This window comes from Stomoxys calcitrans, chromosome 2 (genome assembly GCF_963082655.1).
Source record: "Stomoxys calcitrans chromosome 2, idStoCalc2.1, whole genome shotgun sequence".
In the NCBI taxonomy this organism is placed as follows: domain Eukaryota; kingdom Metazoa; phylum Arthropoda; class Insecta; order Diptera; family Muscidae; genus Stomoxys; species Stomoxys calcitrans.
The window spans coordinates 159,125,457-159,141,742 of NC_081553.1; the positions used below are offsets into that span (position 1 = coordinate 159,125,457).

The following is a 16,286-nucleotide window of genomic DNA, read 5'->3' on the forward strand; positions in this document are numbered from 1 at the left end:
CACTCATGGATATGTGAGAAGTTTGCCCCTGTTCCTTAGTGGAATAATGTTCATGGACAAAATTTGCAAATTTTTTGTGTGAAGTACGAAATATTAAAGGAGAAAGTTATCGACATTTCTATGGATAAAACGAGTCTTTCTGAGTCTTTTTAAGTGCCGTGCTTTGGAGTAGGTATTCAACATTTAATGATAAATGACAAAGGTTTCAAAGCTATTGTCTGCAACTATTTTTTTATGATACCTCGGGTAGGGATTCACTTTATTGGAAATTTATGGTTTTGACTTTCAATTCATTCGCGCGAAATATTGATATGATACATATTTGATGACAAATCGAGCCAACCTGTCGTAGGTGGTGGAAGACACCAACACCATCTGACGCATGTCCCGAGGATTTCGGTGCAATAAAAAACAGTGAATACTATAAAAATACAAATCACTGTAAAAAGTACATTTTTAAAACAAGCACCATAGCATTTGTCTACAAAATTAAGACGCTTCCCCTTTTTATGATTTAAAATTCCAAATTAAAGCAAAAAGGAAGAAAAAAATTTGACTAATCACGTGAAAACTACATAACCAAAACAAACAAATAACTCTTGGTAAGGAGTGTAAAAAAACGTTTAACAATTGATTAATGAAGTAAAAAAAGTAAAAAATTAGATATTTCCTACTAAAACAATAAAAAACAAAATTGGAATATTAATTTAAATCTGATCTTTGTTGGTTTTTCTACAACAACAACAAAAAATATTCAGTATGATCGACCCTTAATCTATTTTAATTTTTTTGTTAGTCTTTTTTTTCTGTATATTGTTTCTACGTTATAAGTAATAATGTTTCTTTTTATTTTGATTTCATAAAATATAAGACCTAAATTTGATATGTGAATTTGTGTCTTATACTCAAACATGAAAATTGAAATTGAATTTTCTTATAAAGGTTGAGTATGTAGGTCTGTAGTGCGGGGAGAGACTGCGGTGTGATTTTAGGGAGATGCTGTTACAAAATCTTATTTCTGGGCCTTAAAGCGTCTCATTTAGGATGGTCAACTATTAATCATATTGAGGGAGGGCCGCCCAAGGAACAAATACCATCCTGTTCCTACAATCATACCAAGTAATGACGTCAGTAATGGAGCCAAGGAAATGTAAAGGTAATGTACCTAGGTGTTTTACTGGACAGGAAATTGAACTTCATTTTGGAAAGGGCAAGAAAGGCAACTCCTGCCCTATACATCTGCAGGAGAGCCATTGGCAAAGTTGGGGGTTAAGACCGCATGTCATGCATTGGGTATATACTGCTGTTGTCAGACCTATAATGCTGTATGGTGTTGTGGTATGGTGGACGGCTCTTTAAAAATCCACCTACTCAATACTTAACCGCTGAGGACGACACCATCTGATACACTGAATTTAATGCTTCACCTTATGCCTCTGGACATTGTGGCACCCAAATTGCAGCGACCACTGCCGTGAGGTTAAGGGAGCTTTCTCATTGGTCATGTGGCGGCTACGGACACTGTGTTATCCTTGATACAATATCCGATGTTCCAGGCAATGTGGATTACACCCTACCTGAGCCACTTTTTGATAAAATTTACTGTACCAATATTCCTGATAGAACCGATTGGAACTACGATATCCATAGACTTCTATATGGATGGTTCCAAACAAGCCGACCAGATTGGCTTTGGGGTGTACTCTAAAGATCTAGAACTGGTCATATCGAAAAGGTTACCCGACCACTGCAGTGTGTATCAATAAGAGATCCTTGCAATTAAGAAAGTTGTGGAATGGCTAAGACATAATGTCATTACGACGATTGACATAAATATCTTCTCAGATAGCCAGGCAGCCATTAAATCCCTGGAGAACGTATTTCTGAACACAAAAACCGCTCTCGACTGTTGCAGATCTCTCAACGAGATGGCTGAACATTTAAAAATTCACCTGTTCTGGGTGCCGGTCCACAGTGATATCTTAGGGAATTGTAAAGCGGATGAGCTTGCGAGACTAGGAACTACCCCACAAATTCCAGGGATACTGGAATCTGTGGGTATGCCTCTAGCGACATGTAAGCTAAGTTTTCAGGACCAGGCCCGAAAGACAACGAATGATAGATGATCACAAAAAAGGGAGGCTGTGAGCATTGAGTCACAGCCTCCCTTTTCCTACTACTACTGCTTTGTTGTCATTGGCTAGAACAGACGTCTCAGTCATTGTGTCCGTCATGACAGGTCACGGTCTAATCGCACAACATGCAGACAGACTGAAGGTTGCCAGCAACGACTTTTGCAGAAGCTGTGGGTACATCGAATAAGAAGAGACTATTGAACACCTTCTGTGTGTGTGTCCCGCACAAGCAGTCAGAAGGAGTTCCACTTTAGGTTCTCATTTCTTTGAGAACCTGTCTGATTTAGCGGATGTGAACATTCGCAAATTATTGGGCTTTTTAAAGCGATCTAGATGGTTCAACGGCAGGAACTAGAAGGCATCTTCCTTCTTCTGTTCCTGTGGTATCTCAATGGACGAAAACGTCTAAGTGAGTCTGATGGCAGACTGCCACTTAAACCTAACCTAACCTATTGTCATGTTTCCGGATGAAAAATGTCCGTCTGTTTCCTGTTTGTTTTAAATTTTCAAAGGAAACACCTTTCATTAGTTGTAAGTGAAATTTAGAATGTGTTTTGACACCTTGGCACTATAATTTGTTAATGGATAAAATCTGAGCGAACCAAAATGTCCGGCGAGCTCAGGCCGCAGCCAAATACCAGAGTACCACCGCTTTATCAAAATGAACTTGTCCACTATAGTCTGTTGGCAGCGAAAGCCACGCAATGACAGAGGAAATGCTCCTTGGAGACACTACAATCCTGAACCTCATCGATCAGAATTTCCGAAATATTGTTACATCTAAAATCTCCTCCCTTATACTATTAACAAAGGTAGCGGTGTTACCAATATTAATATTATCAGGTCGTTAGTATTCAAGGGGAAAACCACCGCTGAAAATTTTTTTCTTCGCGTCATAGGCGAACATGCTAAACTCTGCGCTACATTGGCCTCCTAAAGTGACTCATCTCTGTTGCATCCGACGTTGACAACTCTAGGGAAAATATATAATTAAAATTTTCATGACAAATAACGCAGGTCTTCGGCCGACTACCAGTGTTAACATAGAATAATTGGTATTTGGTATGGTTTAGTCCAGAAACTTTGTTACGGGTCGTCCATGGCTCCCGTATTAAGCCAATATGAATCTTCCCCTTGCTGATTTACTCCATCAGAACGTGTTTAGCAGTCTCGCTCCGGTTGAGGTTTATCTGGGTGACCTCAATCATTGGTCTTTCAGTAAATTGACTTCTTGGGGGTGGGTGATGGTATCATCGTCTGCTCCCTGTCTTTTTAGACTGTATTGAGTTTCATTTCACTGTACTGCCTGATGTTTTAATATTAGGATCTTTGCCTATCCTACTTACTTACTTTACTTTACTTCAACTGGCTTTGACAGAACATTTGTTCCACTTGCCGAACGTAGAATAGCGTTCTAAGCGTCTCAATCTTCTGCGCTCATTCTAAAATCTCTGACACCAAGTTTCGAGGTGTCTCCCACCACTTGATCTTTCCATGGGGCTTTTGGTCTTCCCGGCGTGCGTGTACCACCGTATTGCCATTTAAAAGACTTATTTGCTGGAGCTTTTTCATCCATTCTGACAACATGACCTAGCCAACGCAGCCGTTGTATTTTGATACGTGTAACTAACTATGCGCTATCGTCGGCATACAGCTCGTGGTGCATACAACGCTTATATTCTCCGTTTACGCAAATTGGTCCATATATTTTCGGATAATTTTTCTCTCAAATACTCCAAGCACTGCCGCATCTGCTTTCACAAGTACTCATGCCTCAGAACCATATAACAACACGGGTAGTATCAGTGTCTTGTATAGTGCAATTTTCGCCTGTCGAGAGGTGGCTTTGTTTCTAAACTGCTTACTTAATCCAAAGTAGCATCTGTTTGGCAGTATTAATCTTTACTTTATCTCAAAATTGGTGTCATTAGTTTTGGTTATAGTGGTGCCGAGGAAGATAAAGTTGCTGGCCATCTTAAAATTGTGGTTCCCAGCTTTCTCAATTTTTTTTTTATCTGCACGGCGTTTTGGGAGTTAAACCATCCATTTCGTCTTATTACTGCCAGACCCATTTTGACTGACTCTCTTTCGATTCTTTCAAAGGCTGCAGTTACTTCTTCCGGTGACCGACCTTTGATGTCGATGTCGTCGGCATAGGCGAGTAGCATGTTTTCTTTTGTGATTAGTGTGCCATATCTATTCACATCTGCATCTCGTATAATCTTCTCCAGCAGAATATCACACGATAGGCTGTCCCCTTGTCTAAAACCTCTTTTGGTATTGAATGGTTCTTTGCTATTCTTGCTGAGGAAAGCATATCAGTGACTTTGTCTTTGCCTATCCTAGTTTCCCGAATCTTGAGAAAGTCGGTAATGGTTCCATCGCCGGCTACCTGTTCTTTAGGCTGCACTGCCTGATGTTCCAATATTAGGATCTTTGCCCATCTTAGTCTTCCAAATCTTGAGTAAGTGGGAGATTCTTGGGAGCAGATGATGGTCTAATCGTCGGCTGGCTGTTCGTTAGGGCGCATTGAGTTTCATGTCTGCCGTTTCAATATTAGGATATTATCTATTCTGGTCTTCCGAATCTTGAGAAAGTCGTTGATGGTTCCATCGTCGTGTACCTGTTCGTTAGACTGTGTTGAGGCTCTCTACTCTACACTGTTTGATGTTTTAATATTGGGATCTTTGCTTATCCTAGTCTTTGCAATCTTGAGAGAGTCGGTTATTGTCTCGTCGTCGGCTGCCTGTTCGTTAGGCGGCATTGAGTATGCTTCCACTGCTCTGCCTGATGGCTCAATATGAGGATATTTGCCTATCCTAGTCTTCCCAATCTTGAAAAAGACGGCTTAGGTCCCGTAGTACGCCAGACTTAGCCAATACTTGTCACTAGACTTAATCAATACCCAATACAAGGAGCGTTCCTCCCTCCTTCTTCTCCCTGTGAAAGACCTCCCATTTCTCCACGACCTACTCTTGGTTTTGCTTGTTTTAGACTTCCATCATTCGTTCCGTTGCGAATTTGCCGCCCTCACCCTTGATGAAGACCATCGCCTTTATGAGCTGGGGCATGTCCATCTTCCCACTAGGGCGATACTCCTCTGTCTCCTTCATTGTGCCCCGGATTGCTTTCTCGGTCTTCCTCGCTCACTTCTGCCGTCATCCCGCTGTCCTCATCTCTTGATTCGGCTGTGATGACTGAATTGGAAACACCGCCTTTCCTTAGAGGCTGGGGACGAACTGCGCATCCCTTTGGTTTATCGGTCTCTTCCTCATTTTAGTCTGACGCCTGGATGTGCGCTTGAAGCATTACTGTCGACTACAGGTGCCAAGGCAACCAGACCTATAGGAGGGGTGGACAACATAACCTAACCTATTTGAATTAAGATATTTAAACGTTTTTTTTTCGAAAGAATATACAATTTCCAATAAATTGGTTTGAGTTGATAACCGCTTTCAGCTTGTCATAAATGCTTATTTCAAAATCGTTTATTTGTAATTTAAATAGGATTTTGACCACAAGTTACTTTCCATTAGCGTGGAAACATGCCAAAGTCATCCCACTGCCTAAAAATTCCAAGGAATATAGACCAATTGCGATTCTTTGTTACTTGTCAAAGGTCTTTGAGAAATTGTTGTATTTGCAAATGTCGTCTTTTGTCAACGAGAACTCTTTGTTATATGTGAGACAGTCCGGATTTCGACCTTACCACAGCTGCGTAACTGCCTTGGCAGAGGTCACTGAGAGGATCAGGGTCAATTTGGAGAATGACAAGATAAATTTCCTTGTTCTTCTTGACCATTCGAAGGCATTTGACACTGTGGATCATTCCTTGTTATGTGATAAGATGAGACATCTTTACAATTTTTCCTCTACGTCCGTTCGTCTTATTTTGTCGTACATGTCACACCGCACTCAGTCCGTCAGTTATAAGTCTTCTCTATCGGCACCTCTGCTTGTTTCAAAATGTGTTCCTCAGGGATCAATTCTGGGTCCTCTTCTCTTTTCATTGTACAGTAACGACTTGGCGGGTCAATTGTATTATTGTGAGGTACATATGTACGCTGACGATGTACAAATATATATCGGCAGTCCGAGGGATGAGATTGCTGAAAACATACGTCTGCTTAATCATGATCTGTCAAGAGTCAGCACGTGGGCGAAAGCCAATGGCCTGTGTCTCAACCCTGTAAAGTCCAAGTGTGTGGTTATCAGAAACAGGCTGTCTCGTTTTTCATGTGATGTCGGTATATTCATTAACGACTCTAGATTGGAAATCGTTCCTCATGCAAAGAACTTGGGCGTTGTTATTAACAGCACTCTGACTTGGAGTAATCATATCGACTCTGTTGTTGGTCAGGGATATTCAAAATTGCGTGCTCTCTGGGCCACTCAGTCGGTTACTCCGCTGCGGGTTAGGTCTCTCTTGGCAAAGACTTATCTTGTTCCTGGCATTCTCTACGGCTGTGAGTTGTTTGCTAATTGCGACTCGGTAAGTAGACGTAAGCTAAACACCTCTTTTAATAGCGTTACTCGTTATGTATTTGGCTTGAGACGGCGCGATTACATCTCTGAATACTGTTTATCTCTGTATGGCGTCTCCTTACAGCAATTGTTGTTCCTAAGATGGCTTACTTTCCTGCATAAACTGATCTACACGCAGGCACCACAATATCTGTATGGATTTATTGATTTCGCAAGATCTACTAGAGGTAAAAAAATCATTCCCAAAATGTATCGGAGGCTTGTTTCTGAATGGCATATGTTCATATTCGCTGTACGTCTCTGGAATTCTCTTCCTAACGATCTGCAATTACTCAGTAACTCGGCAACATTTAAAACCAGACTTTGGAAACATTTTACTGCATTAAGTTGATGAATGTTAAGACTCATTTATATATTTATTTTTATTCTTCTATACTTACCTTAATTTCTTTTTTTTCGGATCAACTAAGTCTACTAATTCCTCTTTAATTGATAAATTCACTTTTGTTTTTTTTTTCTTTTAAATTCAAATCTACAAAGCCACAATTGTTAGTTTTTCCGTAAGTTATTCATTCAAAATCTGTGATGTATTGTATAGCTATAGATTCTTAGTTTTAAGTGTTTACTATGTACAATTGTTGGAGATATTACCCGCACTTTAATTATAAGAATTTTATATTCTTGTTGTGCGGGTGTAAATAAATAAATTACAAATTAAATTCCTTTATAGGTCCACTTTCAGTAAAATTTTTAATTGAATAAACAAATCCCTTAATTAAACAAGGTTTTGGATGTTTTCTGCACAAAGAACTTACTTGTTGCAGCTGCAAAGCATAATAATTATAACTTTAGTCCATTTCAAAACTTAGCCCTTTGCCACATACAAATTTAAGTCCAGTTAATCACTCACCCTAAATTCTTTGTTTACCGTATTATTTCAAATGTTTTATTTATTTCATATTGGATATTGCATATTGGATATTGCATTTGGACATTGTTAGGGATACGAGTAAACATGTTAGCACTTATGTAAGTTTTAAGTTTTAATGTAGGTATATGAATTTAATCTTTACATTTAAATATGCTTAAAAAACGTTGCATTAATTCTCATGCGTGCGATTTATTTTTCAACTTCTTCAAAAAATCCTTGGCCTGTTTGTCTCCTTGCCGATACTCCAGAGCGCGTATAGTGTCCGAATCTGAAATAAGATTTTAATTAATAAATTGATATATCAAAAGCATATTTAAAGTGAATTAATTGTGGAAGATGTGGTTAAATAGGGTTGTGATGGATCGAATAAAAACCAAATATGAATAGCTTTCCAGGTGCATTCCGAAAAAGGCAACGTTTTCAGGAAGTTTTATTCGTCTTTCGTAGCAACAGTTCATAAATTTGGATTTGGAAAGTCATTTTATGCAATCAAATTTCTTCAAATCAACAAGCACACAATATTGTTATTTACTTAAAATAAACGTGGTTCAATTTTAAGTCCAATTTCAATGAAGTTTGAACAAGTAAAATTTTGCAAATTTGAGGATGAACATTCCATTAAGGAGCAGGGGCAAACTTTTCTTTCTTGGTGTGTAGCTTCATAGACAGCAGTAAAAAAATACAATCACGGTTGAAAAGGTTGACTTGGATTTTTTTTCGTTGTCTACATAATGCCCACAAAACAATGTATCAACTAAAAGATTTTGTTAATCAATGAGATCCATATATCCCCTCGGCTTGTAATAGGTTAGGTTGAAAAGAGGGTGCAGACATTAATCCGCGCCATGCCACTATGGACATTAACCTTAGCCAGTAATCGGCTTGTTGTGTCCTCTAAATACTATAAAGTAACCTCTAAAAAGAAAATTTTATTTATAATTATAAATATAATTAATTAAATTTTATACCCTTAATTATTTTCAGTACCACTCCCCTAAGTTGGTTCATGTCTGGTTTTGTGTCCCCACCAAAGTGCCGGTATCGGTTACACGCGAAAGCCGAGCAATGGCAAAGGAAATGTTCCAACGTCTCATCATCTTCTCCGCATGCCCTACACATGCTATCACTTGCCGCACCCAATTTACATAAGTGAGCTCGAAGACCTATGTGTCCCGTCATGATACCAATAGCTATACTGACCTCCTTCTTGCTTATTTTCAGTATTAGCCACGTCTTCTCACGATCTGGATCGCCGCATAGGATTTTCGCCGCCCTACCGACCGTTTCGCTGTTCCACAATGTTGCATGCGCATTCGTCGCACACTCCCTTAACTCGGACTGCGTCGACGCCAAAGGCTTCGGGTTAACCAAGTTTGTCCTCTAGCCTTTACCGCCAAATCGTCTGCTCTTTCATTTTCCCTTAATCCATTTTGGCCCGGCAACCAAACGATGCGGATTTTGCCATCCTCAGAGAACGCGTTAATCTCCTACTTACACTGCAAGACTGTTCTTGACCTTACCGTCCTGGTTGTTATTGCCCTTATGGCAATTTTACTGTCGGTAAAGATGTCACACTCGACATCCTCGCGTTAATACCACACCACTTCGCGCATTCCCTGATCGTCCGGATCTCCGCCTGCAGGACCGTATTATGGTCAGGCAGTCTAAAACAGATCTTAGTCCCTGGGTTCTCAATGTAAACCCCAGGCCCATTCTGTCCTTTAACTTTGATCCATCCATGTAACATGATCTTCCAGATGGCAATACAAGGGTTCTGTCAGTTGAAGACTGTGCCACTGGCAGCAGTGCCACGCACTCGACCTCAAGTGTCGTCTCAGGTATCCGATCGGAAACTTCTTCCTTTCATTCCAGGTTTCCTATCGTCGCCTTGATTATACCGCGATGGTATGAGCTTCACCCATCCTCATCACCTTATGTCTCATAGCCGCAGTGGCTGCCTCACATTTAATCTGTAAGTCTATGGGTCGGATATCTAGAATAGTCTCCAGTGCCGTAGTGGGCGTGGTCCTCATAGCTCCGTCTATGTCAAGACAACATGTTCTCTGAACCTGTTGTATGGTCCTTATGTTGCACTTTTTCTCCATAGCAGTCCACCAAACTACTGAGGCGTAAGTAAGTATTGGTCTAATCACGCTCCTGTAGAGCCAGTGGACTATCCTCGGATTCAGGCCCCATTTCGAAAGCCGTAGCTATAATACTTCTAAGTTTGTAATACTAATAAGTTTTTTGTTTTTACTAACATATTTAAATGCAATCAATTTAATTTTATTGCCGCAATTAATCGACTGAAGTAGAACAAGTACAAGCGTGTTAAGCTTGGCCGGGCCGAATCTTGGGCATCCACCACCAGGATTTTGCTATAAATTTATATTTTACATACCAAACTACAGTCAAATCAGCAAAAATTAAAATTCTTGGAACTATAAAACGATAATCGTGAGATCGGTTTACATGGGAGCTATATCAGGTAAAAGACTGATTTGGACCGTATTTGGCACAGTTATTGGAAGTCGTAACAAAACACCACAAATTTCAGCCATATCGGACAAAAACTATGGCTTGTAAGGCCTCAAGAAGTTAAATCGGGAGATCGGTTTATATGGTAGCTACTAGCTGAACCGGGCCCGCTTCACTGCACCTTTTTTTAACTTTATATGGAACAAAATTATCCATTGAATATTTATTTTCGACAATTCAAGAACTTAAGTGAGTACCACACAATGAAAATAGTAAATGTATATCGCTTGACTAACAGTAGAACAATATAAATGACTATCAAATCCCATATGATCTTTGTTGGTCTATGAATTCGCTCGAAGTGTTTTAGTTTGGATGTTAGATGTATTCCACTCTTAAAAGATTTTATTTGAGCCCGCTATTATCACGATGTCCGATTTGAGGGTATTTTTTTGGGGGGTGAGGTGGTCCCCCATGCACTTAGCTCTGAAAACAAATATATAAGCATCGTGCTCTATTTAAACCTCATGTTGCCATAGGATTAAGGGAAGTTTATGGGATGAGACGTCTCCAAACACTTAGTCGAAAAATTGGTTATCAATTTCGTTTTCTAATATCCAGTATCTTATATTTGAGACACATATGGCCATGGTCGGTAAATTTTTAATCTTTTGGGAGGGTGTTGTGGGGAAGGGGCGGTGCCCCAAATACATGGTCCCACATTTGGATATCAGATTCGTATTCTACTCCCAAATACGTTTGTTTTAGCCCCATATTGCGATGGTCATTAAATAATTGCTGTTTGATTGTGTTTTGGGAAAGGGGTAAAACCCCAGAAAATTGGTCCCGAAAGTGAGTATCAATTTCGTGCTCTACTCCCCAATACCTTTCAATAGAGCCCCACATTGGTCGGTATATATGTCTGATTTAGAGGGCGGAGTGGTCCGCCAAACACTTAGCCTAGAAAATAAATCAGCAACGTGCTCTTCTTTCATATATCATTATGCTTTTCTTTTAAATATCATTTATTTGAACCCCATATTGCCATTGGCCTCAAAATTGGCTATCATAGTCGTTTTCTAATCTCAAATACTTTTCCTTCCTGTCCGGTTTGGGGTATAGGCCCTAAAAACTTTAAGATCCAAATTGTCATGGTGAGCAAATGAGTCCTATTTGCGGATTGTTATGGGGGGGACGTCCCTTAGATAGCTGGTCCCGAATGTTTAAATCATATTCATGGTCTACTTCCAAATACTTTTCATTTGAGCCCCATATTTCCATAGTCGGCAAACATGTCCGGTTTGGAGGGTGTTTTGGGGGATGGGGTGGCTCTGAAAATATATCTCAGATTCGTGTTATACTATAAAATACCTCTTATTTAAGCCCCATATTGCAATGGTCAGCAAATACGTCCTATTTGGGTGGTGTTATGGGGGTGGGGTGGCCCCATAGACACTTTTCCCAAATGTTTATATCAGATTCGTGCTTTACTCCCAAAGACCTTTCATTTGCGACCCATATTGTTATGGTCGTAAATTTGTCGTCTTGGGGGGTGTCCAACCCTGGTGGGGTGGCCCCATAGACACTTTTCCCAAATGTTTATATCAGATTCGTGCTTTACTCCCAAAGACCTTTCATTTGCGACCCATATTGTTATGGTCGTAAATTTGTCGTCTTGGGGGGTGTCCAACCCCCCCCCCCCCCCCCCTCCTCGGATATCAAAAAATTTAGTACCCTATTTTCACCACGGGTCCATAGCGCACTATCTGTGAAATTTCAAGAAAATCGGTTCAGCCGTTTTTGAGTCTATACCGAACATACATACAAACAAACGCAAATACTTTTATATATAAGACTATCTGAGCCCGGCCCGCTCTGCTACGCCCGATTATGCTGGGTTGGAGAGGAGTACTCTAAATTTGAAAACGTCTGCGTAATTGTAGTTAAAAATGTATTCCAATTTTCCTACGGATTTTTCTACACTCAAGTACCTCTTATTTAAACCCTACATTGCAATGGTCAAAAATAACTTCTTGGAGTGTGGTGGACCCCCAAAGACTTGGTCCCAAAAGTGAAAGTCAATTTCGTGCTCTATTCCAAAAGACCTTTCATTAAAGATCCATATTGCCATGGTCGGTAAATATGTCCGATTTGAGGGGTTTTATGGGGGTGGGCGACCCACAAAACACTCTAATTAAATCACACAGTGTCCCGTAAGGTCATTATAATTGATCGACTGTTTTGGGGTGAGGTGGTCCTCTAGATATATGAGCAGAATAATGATATCAGGTTCGCAACCTTAAACCTTTAATTTAACCCCATATTGTCATGATTGGTGTATACAGCCGTTTGAAGGGCGTCTATATGAGGATTGTGCGACACACTGCCACTTAAGCACAAGTTTGAATGACGCACTTTACTCAAAAAAAAAAAAAAAAATACTATCACTTGATTCCCCATTGTTTTAATAGGTCAAATAACCTATTGGAGACGATTTTAGGTGGTAAAGCACCACCTAGATTCTTGGACACAAAGTTTAATGTCATATTCGTAATCTGCTCTCAAATTTGAGTTCATTTGAGTTTCATAAAGTTATGATCGAGTAATATTTCCATTTAAGGAGCTTATCAGGGATTGGGCGACCATCAATTACTTGGATCTCGTTTTTATGTCATACTAACCGAACCCCGCCCCCTTCCAATGCGCTTTTTTTAACTCTCTAATATCTTTTTAGGGTGGGGACACTTCGCCCTGATTGCGGATATCGAATTCGTGCCATTGTAGTCTATGCGAATCTTTGCGCGAACATCGGACAAAGCGGTATTTATCCCCTCTTAATGTTGGCGACATTTGCGAGGTACAATGGCATGCATGGTCATTTAAAAAATTTTCCCCAAATAGGGGTCGCACTGCACTATAAAAAAAGTCCCTTATTTTCCATCGAGTTTAAACTTGAATCGGAAGGCACTCATTGATATGTGAGAATTTTCCGCTTCTCGGTTCTTGGTGTTCATGTTCTTCCTTAGATAAAGTTCTCATTAGGGGAGGGATTGCACCTCAGACATTTCGACTCAAATTTGGATGTCAAATTCGTGCTGCATTTCCAAATACCTTTAATTTGAGCCCCATATTGCCATGGCCGGTAAATATGAACCGTGTGGAGGGTGTTTTGGGGCTGAAAATATATATCAAATTCGTTCTTTATTCTCAACGGAAATGCATTCAAATTTTAATATCATATTCGTGTTCTGGTCTCCAATACCTTTCATTTGATACCCTTATTGTGCCCATCGGACCACTTTCGAATATGGGTGGCATATTTGGGGTACGGGAGAGGGTCCGCCTTTAAGAAAATCGGTTCAGCCAAGTATCATATAGTCATAATGGGTCTGTTTGGGGGAGTTTTGGGGTTGCGGCGGCCCGATGGGTACTTAGACTCAAATTTTAATACCATACCCATATTATACTCTCCAATACCTTTCCCTTGATACACTTTTGATTTTGCGTTGGGTTTTTGGCATCAGGGGGAGGTCCGTCCGCCTGCCGATACCGAAAAATTATATAGTTTATGTTTCCTTCCAGACAAATCTATATAATATGCGAAAATTTCGAGAAAATCGGTTCTGTCGTTTTTCAGTCTATACGGAACAAACAAACCGAGTCCCATATATCCGTGATTGACAAATGTGCCAATTTTGGGTGTTTTTGTGGGGTTGCGATGACCCCATATACTTCGACATGAATTTGTATGCCAGATTCGTTATCTACTCCCGCATACCTTTCATTTGATACCCTTATTGTCCTTAAACGGTGGAGGGTCCGCCCCCTTCCGTTATCAATAAATTATAAAGCCTATTCCTATTTCCGTGACCACATTTGTAATCTACTGCCGAATACCTTTCATTTGAGTCCCATATTGTCATGATCGTCAAATAAACATATTTTAAGGGGATTTGCGGTCGGGGCGGCCCCCAGATACTTGGACCTAATTTTTATTATGAAATTCGTACTCTACTCTTGAATACCGTTCATTTGAATCCCATATTGTCCTGATCGGCCCACTTTTACTTTTGGGTAGTACATTTGGGGTAAGGGGGAGGGTCCGCCCCCTTGCGATATCAAAAAACTATATAGCCTATTGCTCCTTCCGGACCAGTCCCCACAATCTGTGAAAATTTCAAAGAAATCGATTCAGCCGTTTTTGTGTCTATACGGAACAAACAAACACAAATTCATTTTTATGAATATATAGATTATTTTTACCGATAGAACTACAATTAAATTTTTGAGTCTTTATATAAGATACACTGTTGTCTTGCCCAAGGTCAATTTCCTTACTTTCAAAGATATTTTGAATCATTGTCTTTAATAACATAACGCAAAATTAAGGATGTATTAACCTACTATTAAAAATAACATTTCTTAGTAAATACAAATTTGCCCATAAACATTCCATTAAGAAACAGGGGCAAACTTCTCACATATCGACGAGTGCGTCCGATTCAAGTTTAAGCTCAATGATAATGGGCCCCTTAGCATGACGCAGAGCGACACCTCTTTGTGGAGAAGTTTTTACATGGCTGCCATACCAAATGGTACAGTACCTACCAAATGTCGCTAGCATTAGGAGGGGATAACCAACGCTGAAAATGTTCATGATGTTCTCGCCAGGATTCGAACCCAGGCGTTCAGCGTCATAGGCGGACATGCTAATGTTTCCTTAAAACGTTGGAAAATTTATCATCATTAAATTAAGTTTGCTAATCTTTGCAACGAATCTTTAAAACTAGGGCAAAAGCTTTTTCTGTGTATACTTAATTTATCCACCCTTAAGCCTAATAGGCGAAAATGCCTATTAAATTGTTGTGAAATCCGACGGACTCTTTTCTATGTCAGAACACAAACAAAAGTCAAGCAACAACACACAACAAAGATAACAGTATGGAAGCAGAGTTGATTCGGCCCATTTCGTGAGCATTTAATTACATTTGCAATTAAAATTGTGCGAATTTTATCCTGACGCAGCGACACGTCGCTACTATTTTGTAGTGCATTTTGACAGTTGTTCGTGTGAAAAGTTGAAGTCAGTACTAGGCTTTATGGTGAAGAACTACCCATTCAACCTACAGAACAAATAAAAAAAACTGTGAAAAATACACTTACCTGTATATTCTGGTCTTGATAATTCCATATGGATTTGATCGTTTTCATTAGCCATTATATCGGCAAAAGAAATATAGCATTCTGCTATATACTGGTTTGTCATACCAAATAGATCTTTATCCTTAATGCTAAACTGTATCAGACTATTTTGTATGCGTTGTTCATCATTGAGTTTGCTGTGGATTATTTGTAAAAGTTAAAGGTTGTTTGTGGATAAAAAGCGCAGAACTTACATTGAGAACTGTTCGTCGTATAATGGGAAACAGGTCTTGTTGTGTGTAACAGTCTTAAGCGGTTGTACTCCAACAAATCGGTTTACTGGCAGAAAGTGAGCTTTTACAAATGAATCGCAAGTGCCATTGGAATCCATTGGAACTAAATTACGTGCATTCATAATTACCAACTGAAAATTTGTCGAATAAGTCAAATTCATGAAAACAATAATATTATGTGTACAATAAATAATATATAGACAAAGTTAAACTATTGCTCCTTTTTCTTTCGGGAGGACGAAGTTGGTTATTTGGGAAGTATGAATTGAGACTAACAGCGTGTCTCAATTTGTCGCTGTGCTTTCGAATTTTTCAACTCTGAGAGTTTAACTCATGAAACCATGGCGAAACAATTAAAGGTGGTCTCATTTGTACAACAACCACAACGGCACTGCAAGTGTTAATCGTATGATGAATATATATCGGAACTATATCTAAATCTAAAGCGATTTTGATCGATGCACTAGATTTGTCAACAGATATCAAAATCGCTACACATCATAGAGCTGCAACGAGTATGATTATGTAGCAAAGATTTTAGGAATCGTACAAGATGGTCAAACTGATTGATCTTCTTTTCTAATAAACCCCACAATTTAGGTTCAAACATATGTGAAACTGCTGTTTTTTACTTGCGATATGATGTTTGCGTTTCGCAATTTTTCCCGTAAATAAAAAAGTCGTTTAATCTTGCTATCAACGGTGCCAAAAGTTAAAGAAAATTTTTATTTATATATTTTACCAACTTTTTCAACAACGTTGAACGCAATTTCATAATAATTTGCAAATTAATTTTGTATTTAGGTTAGGTTAGGTTAAAAA

General features: G+C 39.4%; 1 protein-coding gene and 1 long non-coding RNA gene across 3 annotated transcripts in view; one reads left to right on the forward strand and one right to left on the reverse strand.

Moving 5' to 3' along the window:
• The first annotated feature begins 447 nt into the window (after nucleotides 1-447).
• On the forward strand, nucleotides 448-11,642 carry LOC131995227 (uncharacterized). Its single transcript, XR_009397294.1, has 3 exons — nucleotides 448-602; nucleotides 8,536-8,700; nucleotides 8,773-11,642. It is a non-coding gene; the product is annotated as an uncharacterized LOC131995227 (long non-coding RNA).
• The window catches only part of LOC106084241 (protein unc-13 homolog 4B), a 151,003-nt gene continuing 142,253 nt past the window's right edge, over nucleotides 7,537-16,286 (reverse strand). For both annotated transcript variants that reach the window (XM_059363533.1, XM_059363534.1), the window contains 3 exons: nucleotides 15,426-15,595; nucleotides 15,193-15,368; nucleotides 7,537-7,819 (listed from right to left, as the gene is read on the reverse strand). In XM_059363533.1, coding sequence (XP_059219516.1) covers nucleotides 7,728-7,819; nucleotides 15,193-15,368; nucleotides 15,426-15,595 — 438 coding nt within the window. In that variant the 3' untranslated portion in view covers nucleotides 7,537-7,727. The remainder of the gene's footprint in view (nucleotides 7,820-15,192; nucleotides 15,369-15,425; nucleotides 15,596-16,286) is intronic.